The sequence below is a fragment of the Camelus dromedarius genome, chromosome X (genome assembly GCF_036321535.1).
Source record: "Camelus dromedarius isolate mCamDro1 chromosome X, mCamDro1.pat, whole genome shotgun sequence".
NCBI lineage: Eukaryota > Metazoa > Chordata > Mammalia > Artiodactyla > Camelidae > Camelus > Camelus dromedarius.
This window is the reverse complement of record NC_087472.1, coordinates 72,842,536-72,856,267: the sequence shown is the minus strand read 5'-3', so window position 1 is coordinate 72,856,267 and position 13,732 is coordinate 72,842,536. Positions and strand designations below refer to the sequence as shown.

Below are 13,732 nucleotides of genomic sequence, written 5' to 3'. Positions count from 1 at the left end.
TATTCCCTCCTTTTGAATCTTCTGGAAGAGTTTGAGAAGGACTGGTATGAGTTCTTCTTTGTATGTTTGGTAGCATTCCCTGGTGAAGCCATCTGGTCCTGGACTTTTATTTGTAGGGAGGTTTTTTTTATTGCTAATTCGATTTCATTTCTAGTGAAATGTTTGTTCAAAGGCTTAAAGAGCCAATCTAAACAGAATAATGTTAAATGTCTCAAGTAGCTAATTTGCATTTCTGAAGACTTCCTGCCTGTGGATTCACATCTTAATGGCCCAGGACCTACCGTAACCCCATTTGGGTATTTTCTCACTACTTCTCTTGCAGTTTCTGGGCAGTTGTCTGGTCCCAGATACTTAGAACAGCAACTCCAAATCTAGAGAAAAGCAAAAGATTTATGAAGCCCTCTTTTTCAAAAACTGAGCTTCCTTTAAGACCATTCCGTAAGCCCTAATGTCTTCTAGTTTTAAATTTTAGTTGATTAAATATTAAACTTTCTTTTCCATAAAACAGAAACTTATGCACTTTCCTCATAGCTTTCCCTTTACTTACTTCTATAACATTTAGAATGTTGTCCAGGGTTATCTCATAGCTATTCCAGTTGACTATTCTTTGGGTAAGAGGACGCTGACCAGAAATGGCTGAGACATTCCTAATTGTCAGCTATCCCCCATGTGCCATTTAACCAAAGTATTTGTGATATGAGTGGTGGGGCAGAAAGTATTTTTAAGGCTCCTTGATTTTATTGCTATTAAATAATAGTAATATTATTTTATAACATATTATTGCTATTAAATAACCTTTCTTTGATCCCGTGATCATTCATTTATTGGACATTAGCACATTGTAGGAGGAAGTACTCTGCTAAAAGAAGGGATACAAAGAAGAACAAGATGAGGTAACTGTTGTGGGGTTCACCTGATAGTAAGGGAAACAGTGCCTTTGTGCCAGGTATTGTTTTAAATACTTGAACACATATTAACTTGATAAATCTTCATCACAACCTATGAGCTAATATTGCTATTATTTGCATTTTACAGCTGGGGAAACAGACAAAGGGAGATGGAAAAACTTACCCAAAGTCTTATTGTTAAGAGGTTGCAGAGCCAGGATATGATCCTAGGTACTTACTCCAGAGCCTGCATGTTTTTACCACACTTGGGTAGCAATGTGATATATGGGCTAGAAGAAGAAATGACTGGAAAGGCTAGATTTAAGAGGCATTTCTGCAGTAGAATTTACTGCAGCTGATAACCAATTGGATGGAGATGAAGAATGAGGAGTCAAAGGTAACTAACTCTCAGTCACTAAGACTGAGGATGGGTTGATAGTGGTGCTAAAAAATTTAGATTGTAAATATAGGAAGTGGAGAAGGTTTGTAAGCACATTGAGACCTGTCTGATTCCTAGGAGATATTCTTCTGGGCCAGAGAGAAAGATTCTGGCCATCAACAATAATAATGGTGGTGATGATAATGATAGCTAATTATATTGAAAACTTCTTATATGCCAAGAACTATTTTAAGTGCGTTCATGTGTACTAATCCATAGAATCCTCACATTAACCCTATTAAATCAGTGCCATTTCCCCTACTTCTTGGGCAGGTGAAGAGACTGAGGTTCATAGGGGCTAAACAGCTTATCAAAGTCACTCTGCTTCCTTGACCTTGCTGTTTCATTAACCCATAGGAATTGAGGAAGACCAGATAGAAGATGGCTCTCCTAAGTTGTCCTGGCTAGAAATAACAAGGCCTAGTTGAAGGATAAGTGAATAAAGAGCAAGAACTGCATTCTCTCCCCACTCTTCTACAGATTTTTCTGCCAGCAACCAAGCAAGCCCTCCTGGCTTTCATGATGCCTCTCCCCACCCCTTGTGGACTATGACTATATAAAAGTTACCTGACTGGACATTCTTTTTCTACCATTGCACCTCCTTTTTCCCTCCTTGAAATCAGAAAAAGCTGCCCTCTCTGGCACCTCATACTTCACAGTTAGTTAACCCAGAAACATGTCTCATATATAACCCCTCTAATTTTCTTTTATTCTCTCCTACTTTTGTCCAATTCCTGTACTTGAGAAAACACACTTTCTCATTCTCTTTTTCTGTCACTCTCACCAAAACCTTCAGAAATGTATTGAACACATACTTTTGCCAGGCACTGGTCTAAGCCCTTGGAAAAAAAAAAATATATATATATATATATACATATATACTGGATAAAACATCAAAGATAAAAATTTCTTTTGACACAACATTGTAAAATAACTCTAACTCAATAAAAAAAAGTTTAAAAAGAAAAAACTTTCTGCCTACAAGGAGCTTATATTCTAATGACAATCAGAGTTTTCTGCATCTGACTTCTACTGTGCTTACTCCTTACTATGCTTCTTCCTCCATTAACTCCAACCCTTACCCCTAAAGAGATTTTATAGAAGCCTTAGGACTCTGCAGAGAATAGTTTAAAATATTTTAATTCTATATGGAGAAGTTAAGGCTTAGAAAGAAAAAGGCCTTGACAAAGGTTTATAGGATATAATTCCTGGGCTTCTAACTCCCAGGTCAGTGCTCTCTACTATACTTGCTGACTCTCCATGTCTGGTTGACCCAGATCTAAAACTGATAACAATGTGCCTCGTATACCCTCTGACACATAGTAATTAATGCAGTAAATATTTGGTGAATGATAAATGTACATGTGAGCATTTCTACTCATATACTTGGATGAAAGAAAAGAAAATTCGTGTATTTTGAGATAAAATTGGAGATGAGGTGTCAAAATTCTCCAGACTCTTTGATAGTGGCCCAGAAATTTTCCTCATAATCCCAATAAAAGATTCACTGTGTGTTATTGCCTATCTAATTACCTAATTACGACTGGTTTCCTCAATTCCTAATATTCAGTAAATAAAGGAATTGTTTTTAGGTTTATCTTTTACTTTTTTGTGTGGCTGTATTAAAATTTTGTATCTTTGCTGATTATTCATTTGTTTCATTTTGATTGCATTAGGTCTTAAATTTTGAAGTGACCTGTAAAATGAACACTTTATGAGTAAATGTATTTGAAATCCAAAACAATTAACTGATTTATAGACTATCTTTTGAAATGCAACCAGGTCATAAATGAGGAAACTTATTGTAAGATTTGGTGACACTTAGTGTGATCTGCAATCTAAGCAATTAAGTCAAAAGCAAGCTGTGGATTCATTTTCCTTGACCTGTGTTTTCATCTCTAGTGAGATTAGACTATAGATAAACCAAAGGAAATCTGGTTGAAGAGGTGCTAGTAGGTACTACTGATATAAATTATTGTGATGATATAGGGAAACTGAATGAAGACACCAAGTATTTCCTTTCAAAGGAGTGAAAGGTATCTAATGAAAAAAATGGAAAATTGCTTATATTAACCCCATTTGGTGTGTATGTTTAAGAGAAATAAAATGCTTCTTTAGAGAGATTTGGTGCGGATGTGTAAAGAAGTTCAGTTGAGTAAATATCTAAGGAGCTTGGAACTCCTTAGAATGAGAACTAGGCCAGTAATGGAAGGATTTTGAAAACTACATAGCTATGATGATATTCTTCTGAAGGTAATTTGGGTTAGAAAGTTTGAAAGAAATAGATTCATGTGCAAACAGGATTTGAGGTGAGGGGGCAGCTAATATTGTTGGGGACAAATCAGGGCTATCTTGATGAGTAGAATATATAAATTAGAATGTTGTCCAAATACTGACTTCTCAGTATCTAGTAAGTCCTGAAAAATAATGTTCATAGAACACAAACAGAAGTAGCCAAGGGTAAATGGCATACTGTATGCATATATTAGGTTAGATCTTATTTTAAAATTGTCTTTCCCTTGTTTCTTTTCCAGATATGGATCAACTCATAAACAACTTGGAGATCCACCTTAATTCAGAAGGTAGCTCAATGCATGTATTCAAACAGGTCAGTTATCAGGAAAATAAGATAATAATACTGAGTGTTGAGTACCTGGTAATTGTTGCAGAGCTGAAGCTCATTTTTCTTTCTAACAACATGTTGAGGGCTGAGAAGGGGTGAAAGAAGGGAGATTTCCCTGAAATACTTGGATGCTTGGGTTTCTGGTTCAAATAGGGAGTAAATCTGGCCCAAAAGAATCATCCCCTCTGGGATCAAGGCTAGAGGGACAAGATTAGACACTTAGTAGACAACAGCAATAAGTTTTCTAGCACTATTGCATATTTCAGGCACCCCAAAGACCAAATGCATTGTTTTATTTAATCTTCACATTAACTCTGTTGAAGTGTGTTAATCAGGGTTCTCCAGATAAACAGAGCAAACAGAATGTATATGTCTCAATATCTTTCTATCTGTATATCTATAGATATAAATAAAATATGTATTTATACCTATCTATATCTATCTATATAACTATAAATTATATATCCTATATTTAAAGATATATATCTTTACATATAAAAGAAAAATATATCTATCCAAATATATCTATCTATATCTATCTACCTATCTACCTATTATCTATCTAGAGAGAGAGAGAGATTTTAAGGATTTGGCTCACATGATTATGGAATCCTGGTGAATGCAAAATCTGATGGGGTAGGCTGGCAAGCTGGAGAGCCATGGAAGAGTTGCAGTTCTAGTCCAAAGACAGTCTGCTGAAAGAATTCATTCTCCTTGGAGGAGGTCAGTCTTTGTTTATTAAAGCCTTCAAGTGATTGGATGAGGCCAAGCCACATTATGGAGGGTAATTTGCTTTATTCAAAGTTTGATGATCTAAATGTTAAACTCACCCAAAAAATCTTCACAGAAACATTCAGAATAATGTTTGCCCAAATATCTCGGCAGCTGACCTAGCCAAGTGAACACATAAAATTAACCATCAAAGATAGACATTTTAATGTTCCTATTTTACAGATAAGAAAGTTGTAACCTTGGGCACTCCCAGAACAAGAATTCAAAACAGATTATCTGGTTTTTACAGCTAAGCACTCCATGTTAGATATGGAAATCCCATTTTGAGTTGAGTTTTAAAGTCATTGCATAAGTGAAACCCAAATATAATCAAAATCATCTTTGAAAATCCTTAAATTGCCCATGAAATTCAGTATACAGCTTTGTGTATCTAATACTGATCTGTGACTTTACATAAGCAACCAGATAAAGTATCTGCCTGATGTTTAGGAGTCATATTTTAGAAAAAAATGTTTTTAATCATTAAATGCTTTGTGTTTGGTGTACAACTGAATTTATTTAAGTTATGTGTGCATATAGATGAGAAGCCTTTGTACTGTTTTAATGACATTAAACTCAATTTAATATCTCTTTTACCTTACTTTTAGCTGTTGCCATTTAGGTACTATTAGCACATCAAAAGTTGGTAATTGTTGCAAAACATCTGCTGGTTGCTGGTACTTTGTCATAGTAGATACTAAAAGGAAGCTGAATATAAAGGTTAGATTAAAATGTATTGGACTTGTAATAAAAAGTATTCAATGAAATTTTGTCAGGCATACAAAGGTACCTAATTTTGAAATCTCAATATACTTAAGTACAATTCAAAAAATGTTTTTCCATGCATTAAGTATACTAAGGTTCTAGAATTTGAAGTCACCTTGAAATTGGTGCAATGTATAGACAATTCTGGATAGTAGATGATCTAAGCACTTTTTTTGTTTGTTTCTTGCCACTTCCAAGATATCTTGTTTTTAATGAAGCTAGGGTGCTTGTGGTACATGGCCATGGAACACTAACCACGTCCTGGGCCCTGAATTTGTGTTCTATAACAATACAATGCTGACAACTATCCTAGTGCGCAGAAGCCTCTTAGTTTGGTCCATTGTATGATTTATTTATGTTGTGATGTAGTATTACTGAGTCCAAGCTCATACTGCTCAACGTATGACAGGCCAATCAATTGAGAGACAAGGTGTTGGGGCAAGGGATAGCAACTTTGTTTGAAAAGTCAGCAGACCAAGAAGATGGTGAACTAGTGTCCCAAAGAACCATCTTGCCCAGGTTTGAATGCTAGTTTCTTTTATAGAGCAAAGAGGGGGAAGTAAGGAGGAAAAGTAAAAAAAAAAAAAAAAGTGGTAAATTGTTGCAAATAATTCCTGGTTTCAGCCAGAGTCTGGAGGGGATGTGTTAATTTCTTTCCTGCAGCCATTCACAGGTGGGCCTGGTCAGGATGTTTCCCGTGAACTAAACAAAGGTATTTTGGCTTAAGCTCAGGCATGGGAGGCAGGGTTCCCAGACATGGGCCATTATGTATACTTTAAGCTATAGGTAACATCCTTTTAGTGATTAACTTGCAGCAAAAGCAGTAGAAGATAAAGATTAAAATAAAAGAAACAGATTCAACACAGAGTCAGATTTGTTCTTCCCTATTACAGTAGGATTGGTGGGTGGCTGTCTAGCTGAGTACACACATGCTGCTCTCCCTTCTTTGAATTCCTACATCACCATACCATATAATGAATGAGCACTTGGTTGTCACTTGCCCTTTGTAGTTTCTGATTATCTCCTAGAAGTAGGATTTCTTGGACAAAGTTTATGAGTAGCTCTAGGGTTCATATTCTATCATACATGTCATCCCTCCTCCAATTTAATATTGTTAACATTTTGGCACATATTCTCACATAGTTGCATATATTCTCTCTCTTTCGCTGCCTCTCTCTCTGTGATTCTCTCCCTATCTCTTCTTCTCTTTCTCTCATTTCTTACCTTTGAAAGTAATTTACATCAAGAAACTTCACACCCAAATAATTCAGTATGCATCACTTACTAATAATGATATTCTCCTACATAACCACATCAACACTAATATACCCAAGAAAATTAACAATATTTCTATAATATTAACTAATTGGGTTATACATTTTCTCAAAGGTTCTCAGTGACACCTTTTCCTGTACCATTCTTTCTGCCAGGAATGTGCTTCAGTCAGCCTGTCTCATTTACCAAATCTTACACTTTCTGAAGTTTCAAATTCCAATTCCATCTCTTCCATAAAACTTTCATTGATAACCCCAACTCTCACTAATCTCCAGTGCCCTTGAGTTCCTGGAATGCTAAGTTATATGTATCAGTCACTCATATGGCTCTGTTTACTACTTGTTTTCTAACTGTCAACTGCTTCATGTAAATATCTCTTGTTTACACAGTGATAATCTTCCTCTCCCAAACTTCAGTTATTTATGTACCACCTTCACGTTTGCCATATCCTTATCATTAATATTATTTACTTAAAAATAAATCAGCTAAAAATAAATAAATATTATATTAGTTTTATACTAAACAGTCCAAAGAATTCTGGATTTGATGTGGGATATTAATTTCTTAGGGCTGCCACAACAATTTTTGCAAATTGGGTGTCTTAAAACAACAGCAATTTATTCTCTTACAATTCTAGAGGCCAGAAGTTCAAAATCAAGGTGTCGTTAGTACAATGATCCATCCCTAGGCTCTAAGGGAGAATCTGTTCCTTGCCTTTTCCACTTTCTGGTGGATGCAGGTATTTTTTGACTTGTGAGCTCAGCACTCCAATATCTGTGTGCATCTTCATATTGATTTCTTCTTTGTGTTTCTGTGTGTGTCTCCTCTGTGTGTCTTTTATAAGGACACTTGTTATTGAATTTAGGGCCCACCCAAATAATCCAGGAGAATCTCCTCAAGGTCCTTAATTATATTTACGAAGACCCTTTCCAAATAAAGTAATAATCATGGGTTCTAGGGATTAGGATATGGACATGGGGGGGGGCACAGTTCAGCCCACTACAATGTGTTATATATATCTAATTTTCTAATATATAAGAAATAAATATATAACTTTTTAAATAAAATAACTTATCTATGCACCATCCCCAAACAATCTTAGATGCTTTTAGATGTGTACTAATTAAATACTTAATGAATGAATATATGCAGACATATGCATATACACATATATATGTACATACCTACATATATACATTTCTGACCTCATTTTGCCTGGATGTGGCTGCTACAATGCTTGATACTTTCTCCTTAGGATTGCCTATTTCATTAATTTATACAAATTGATGAATTATTTTGTCTAATAGTGCTCCATTTGCTGCTGCTATTGAGGTGGTGGTGAAGTAAAATTTGAAATCCCTCTAGGTTTAGATTATGTCAAACTTTCTAATAATATCCACTCCACCCACCTGTCCTTTCTCTAATACCCAAACACCTGATGTCTTTATTGGAGATTTAGAGGTTTTTTTACTTAAACAATGAATGTGTGCATATATGTTTGTATGCGCATACATGAGAACCTGGACATGAAAATGATTAGTCTAAACCCAAAGCAAAGCTAGAAGGGACCCGTGTACAAAAACGGCTTTCCTCTTTCTATTTGGGAGGAGCCTGAGCTTTATCTTATTACCATGACAATACTCCTTCTTCTCTTTTCCATCTTCTGTGCTGTCTGGAGTATTTTGTTCTTTCATTTTCTTTCTAGTCTTGCTCTAAATCATAGCTGTTTTAAACTGATTCTCCTGACCCTCCACCTTGCAGGGCCGTCTACCTTCATCAAATGCTCAAGAGCTTAAATATGTGAAATTGACCACCTTTTCTCTGAGTTTCTTTTTAGAATGGAGGGTCTTAGGTGCCTTTATCAATCCTCTTTGGTGATACATCAATAAATAACTCTTTTTGTCAACTCAAATCGACTTAAAATTGAATTAGGATCCTGGACATTTGAGGGGAAGGACTGTGAAAATTAAAACTTCTCTCCAAATTACCCCCAAGTTTCTGGACTTTTTACATACATAACCTTCTTCATATATTCAGAAATCTTAGAAAGCTGCAGGCTAAAGTTTTAAAATAGTGAATGGGGGAGGGATAAATTAGGAGTTTGGTATTAACAGATTCAAACTATTATATAAACATAGATAAACAGCAAGGTCCTACTATATAGTACAGGGAACTATGTTCAATGTCCTGTAATAAACCATAATGGAAAAGGATATGAAAAAGGATGTATGTATGTATGTGTGTGTGTGTGTGTATATATGAATCATTTTGCTGTAAACCAGGAACTAACACAAAATTGTAAATCAACCATACTCAGTAAAAATTTTAAAAATAAAATAGCGAATGGGTAAACTATTCTTTCTTTGAAAAATGTTAGTGACTGACTATAGAACACTTAAAACCTTAAGTCATCACACAATATTGAAGATGATGAAAATCGATGATTTAAAGAGAAAAATGTGATGACACAGCTTTTTTTTTAGTTCTGACTTTCACTCTCATAATTTATTTATTGAAATATTGAGTTACTGTCAATATTGTTTCAAGTGTAAGAAACTGAGTTAGCCAAAGAATATCTGTTCATGAAGGGTGGAGACATCTTTAAAAACCAGTGTTCCAGGGGCTCTTCCACTCACTTTAAGCAAACAGTATTTTTATAACAACTGGATCTGATGGGATGTGATTGGATACAGAGTATTTGAGATTTTCCTACAATGTGTAAAAATATGGTAGAGACATTGTATTGTTATCCTTCTTGTCAAGTGCCCTGTTCTATGTAGCCAGCACTAATATATGACAGAAATAACAACAAATTAGAATAAGCAATTAAAGTGCCTGCCAGTGAGTTTAAGCGTGCCCCCAGCTCAGAGCCACTTTTAACTTCAGTCAAGTTAGAAGATTATGATATATTCTCCAGCGATTAAAGAAAATTGTTCATAAGGTATCAGATACAAACATCGTTAGCATTTAGATAAAAATATTAATTTCTCTCTGTATTCGAGTTTTCACATTTCTTTGTGGAATGCTTAATTCTCCCAGTCAAACCATGTCAGGAGAGAGCAAACAAATGTAAGTAATAATTATAATAAAACCAAAAAACAATATTGAAGTGCATGTCCACGCGCGGCAGAGTTCCTGGGACCCTGAATTGCTCCAGTGCGCCCCTCCCCCATCCTCAGCAGTGTGGCCTTCCTGCAGGAAGACGCCCTGACGCCCAGCTCTTGTCTTCATTGTCCTGCTGTTTGGAGCTTGGTCAGAACGGGTGTTTAGCATCTGATGACCCTCTGTGAGTGCTTGGCTACCGTGCTGTGGGGCCCTCAGCCCACAGCGACACAGCTTTAAATTAATCCTCATATGAGCTTCCAAAGCTGTGTGTACTCAATGAAAAGTAGAATGGGGAGACATTTTGAGTCATCTTAGTGAGAATTCTAAAATATCTCCAAAACTCTAGGGCTGAAAACTCACTCACTCCTTACATTATATCTTCTCAGACTCTACAAAGAGAAAGTAAGGTAGATAGTGTGTGTTTAACCATAGGGATAGCTATAATAAAAATATGAAAGAATTCAGATTGTATACTGAAATTCTTATTAAAATTATTTTGACCATATTAAAAGAGAATTCTCAGTGCACACAAAAAGCATTTAGTATAGTAATATGTAGATATGGAATGCTTGTCCTATTATGTTTTCAGGCCACAAAGCAAGAAGACAGTAAGGTCAACCTTGAGAGCTGCTTTCAAGCATAGTCTGCTTTGTTGAGGAAGCGTACTTGCAGAATACAGCATTCATAAACCAGAAAATCCTTGCTATAGGCTGGATTCACTTAGACATAACAGATACACTTGAAACTGATATGTACAGAAGGAAATATGTGATGATATGATTTGAGGAAGTAAAACAATACAACCCAAACAACTGGACTTCCAACATTTCTTTTAAAGTCTTGTGATGATAGCAGAGAGTAATGATTGACGCCCTCTTGTGGACAGGGTTTTTGTTAAGAATTAGTAGACTACAAGGCAGACTTGGTCTACAGAAGGACAACTCATGGTGGCTTGCTGAAGCAGGGCCCTGCAACATCTTATCTCAACAAGGCAATAAGAATAGCCTATATGTTCTTCAAGTTTTATGCTTTCATCAGTCATTTTCCATTTTGGATTTCCCTGAATAATATGTTTGTCAATAAAATGAATAACTGTGGATTGAGTACTAGCTAAGCACAAGGCCTTGAAATCATAGCATTATTCTGGTCAGTGATGAAGGTCTAGGAAACGGCCTCTATTTAGCAAAAGAGTAAGGTTGCCAAAGTAGTCTTCGTTTTATATTTACAATTCAGAACTTCAGCTTCCTTAGGTTTCTAGGGCCTAAAGCATAGAGTCCAGAAAGTTCCTAAAATTTTAACTAGAGCCTTTCTTAATGTATATTGGCTGACAGTGTATATTTCTATATCTGCACCCACAATCTATATTCTGATAGAAAATGATATTATACCTAACCTCTTCTTATGCTTTCTGTTATAACTCTAATTCTCAATGTTATTTATAGTCATGATAGAGAGACTATAGAAGAGATAATTCTTCCTACTCTTCCTTAAGGATTCCTGGGATTTTGCCTCCTTAATTTGGGAAGGGAGTCAGGTGAAGAGACAAGTAGCAAATATGGAGAAATAAGAGCTTAGGTTGATTTGGGGGATTCAGAGGACAAGGAATTTTTAAGTTCAGCAGAGCCATTCTTTACAACTTCTCCATATCTTCCCCCTCCCCACCAACAGGATTCTACTGCCCCCTCTACCTAGATGGAATGAATCCACCCATGAGGGATGGATTATTTTAGAGATATGTCAAAGACTGAGACAAATCACAGAAGATATGTCTTAGAGGAGCAGATTGAAGCAACATGTGGACCACAAACAAGCCTGAGTTGGGATGAGGGCTTATAAATCAAGAAACCAAAAACATCATAGCACAGCAGGAGAAAGCAGATGGCTGTCTGCCTAAATTCTGTAGGTAAAGCATGGGTACTTCTTGGTGTCTTTTCTCACTCTCAGCATGCTCTGAGAGTTTTTTAAAGAAGTCAGAGCAAGAGGACACTATATCTCCTTGCCCCTCATCATTCTCTTGAGTTCAGGCTCGTATTATCTCTCATCTAAAATTTTAAAAATCATAACCATAATATTGTTACTGAGTCCAAACTCATTCTGCCCACCACACAACAGGCTAATAAATCAGAATATGAGGTGTTGGGGCAAGGAATAACAACTTTACTTGGAAAGCCAGCAGACCAAGAACATGGCAGACTAATGTCCTGGAGAACCATCTTACCCAAGTCAGAATTCAGGCTCCTTTTATACTAAAAGGGGAGGGGGTGTGGTTGGCTGTTGCAAACTTCTTGGTGTCGGAATCCTTTGTTCTTGCAGCTGTCCATGTAGGTCATATCATGATGTTTGTGTAAACCTTTAACAAGACAAATGGCATTCTCTGTTCTGCAACTTTTCATCTCTATATGAATGGGAAAGTGTTATGCCTTTAAAGGTCAGAGCCTTGAGAATGGGCTATACTGTATATTTCAGGCTGTAGGCAACATTCTTTTACAAAAGGTGCAGAACCAGTGTGACTAAGCACAGAAAATAGAGCACAGAGTTAGAGCTAAAGGAACAGATCTAATATGGAGTCACATTTGTTCTTGCCTATTACAGTATCATTATCAACCCTTTAAAGTTAACACTACTTTTTTAACATCATCCAATAACCAGTCAATATTCAAATTTATCCAATAATCTCATAAATGTCTCACCAAGCTTTTTTCTCTTACTTCCTTTTTGATCTCTTTGAATCCAGTCTTATTACTCCTTCTATCTTTCATTAAGCAAATAGTTAAATATCACAGAAATAGTTCTGTCCACTCCCCTTCTCAAAACAATTATCTTTTATAACCCAGCCTTTCCTTGAACTCTACCTTCCCTCATATTCCAGAGATAAAAGATAGTTGTACTTTTTTCAATGGGTGATTTCCTGAACATTTCTCATAATTCAAAACTCTCACAACTCAAATATAATCCTGATAGAGAATGGAATATTGTTTTGTTTACTAGCTAAGTAGCACCACCGTCTCCAAGGCCATCTTCAAGGTCCAAAGTGTTGCTTGGCAATGGCAATATACAGTCCACAATATCCTTGACTTTTTTTTTTAATTGAAGTATAGTTGATTTACATTATATTAGTCTCAAATGTACAACATAGTGATTGTAAGTTATTGTAAGATAATGGCTATGATTCTCTGTGCTATACAAAATATCTTTGTTACTTATCTATTTTATACATAGTCACCTGTACCTCTTAATCCCCTACTCCAAATTTTCCCCTCCCCCTTTCCCTTTCCCCTTTGGTGGCTACTAGTTTGTTTTCTATATCTGTGAATCTGTTTCTGTTTAGCATATACATTTGTTTGTATTATTTTTTAGATTCCATGTGTAAGTGATATCATACAGTATTTATCTATGTCTGACTTATTTCACTAAGCATAATATTCTCTAAGTCTCTAGGTCCATCCACATTGCTGTAAAAGGCAGAATTTCACTCTTTTTATGGCTGAGTAATATTCCATTATATATATGTAATATATAATACTATATATGCATACTACATAATATCTATATATATTATATATATACACCATATCTTCTTTATCTATTCATCTGTTGATGGACACTTGGTTTGCTTCCATATTTTGCCATTGTAAATAGTGCTATGAACATTGAGGTGTATATATCTTTTTGAATTAGTGTTTTGGGTTTTTTTCTGGGTATATACTCAGGAGTGGAATTGCTTGATCAAAGGTAGTTCTATTTTTAGTTTTTCTGAGGAATCTTCATACTGTTTTCCATAGTGGCTGCACCAATTTACATTCCCACCAACAGTGTATGAGGGTTCCCTTTTCTCCACATCCCCTCCAACATTTGTTATTTGTAGAC

The 13,732-nt window shown here is 35.8% G+C and overlaps 1 protein-coding gene across 7 annotated transcripts in view; it reads left to right on the top strand.

Moving 5' to 3' along the window:
* The window catches only part of KLF8 (KLF transcription factor 8), a 256,752-nt gene that overhangs the window by 194,274 nt on the left and 48,746 nt on the right, over positions 1 to 13,732 (top strand). For 5 of the 7 annotated variants that reach the window (XR_010379486.1, XR_010379485.1, XM_064483105.1 and 2 more), the window contains exon 2: positions 3,861 to 3,934. The exons of 1 other annotated variant lie outside the window; for it this stretch is intronic. Coding sequence is in view for 3 of the 6 variants with exons in the window: in XM_064483105.1 (XP_064339175.1) it covers positions 3,861 to 3,934 (74 nt within the window). In the remaining 3 variants the exon portion in view is untranslated. Of the gene's footprint in view, positions 1 to 3,860; positions 3,935 to 4,528; positions 4,673 to 13,732 lie in introns of those variants that run through there. One more of the 7 variants, XM_064483104.1, reaches the window with a different exon arrangement.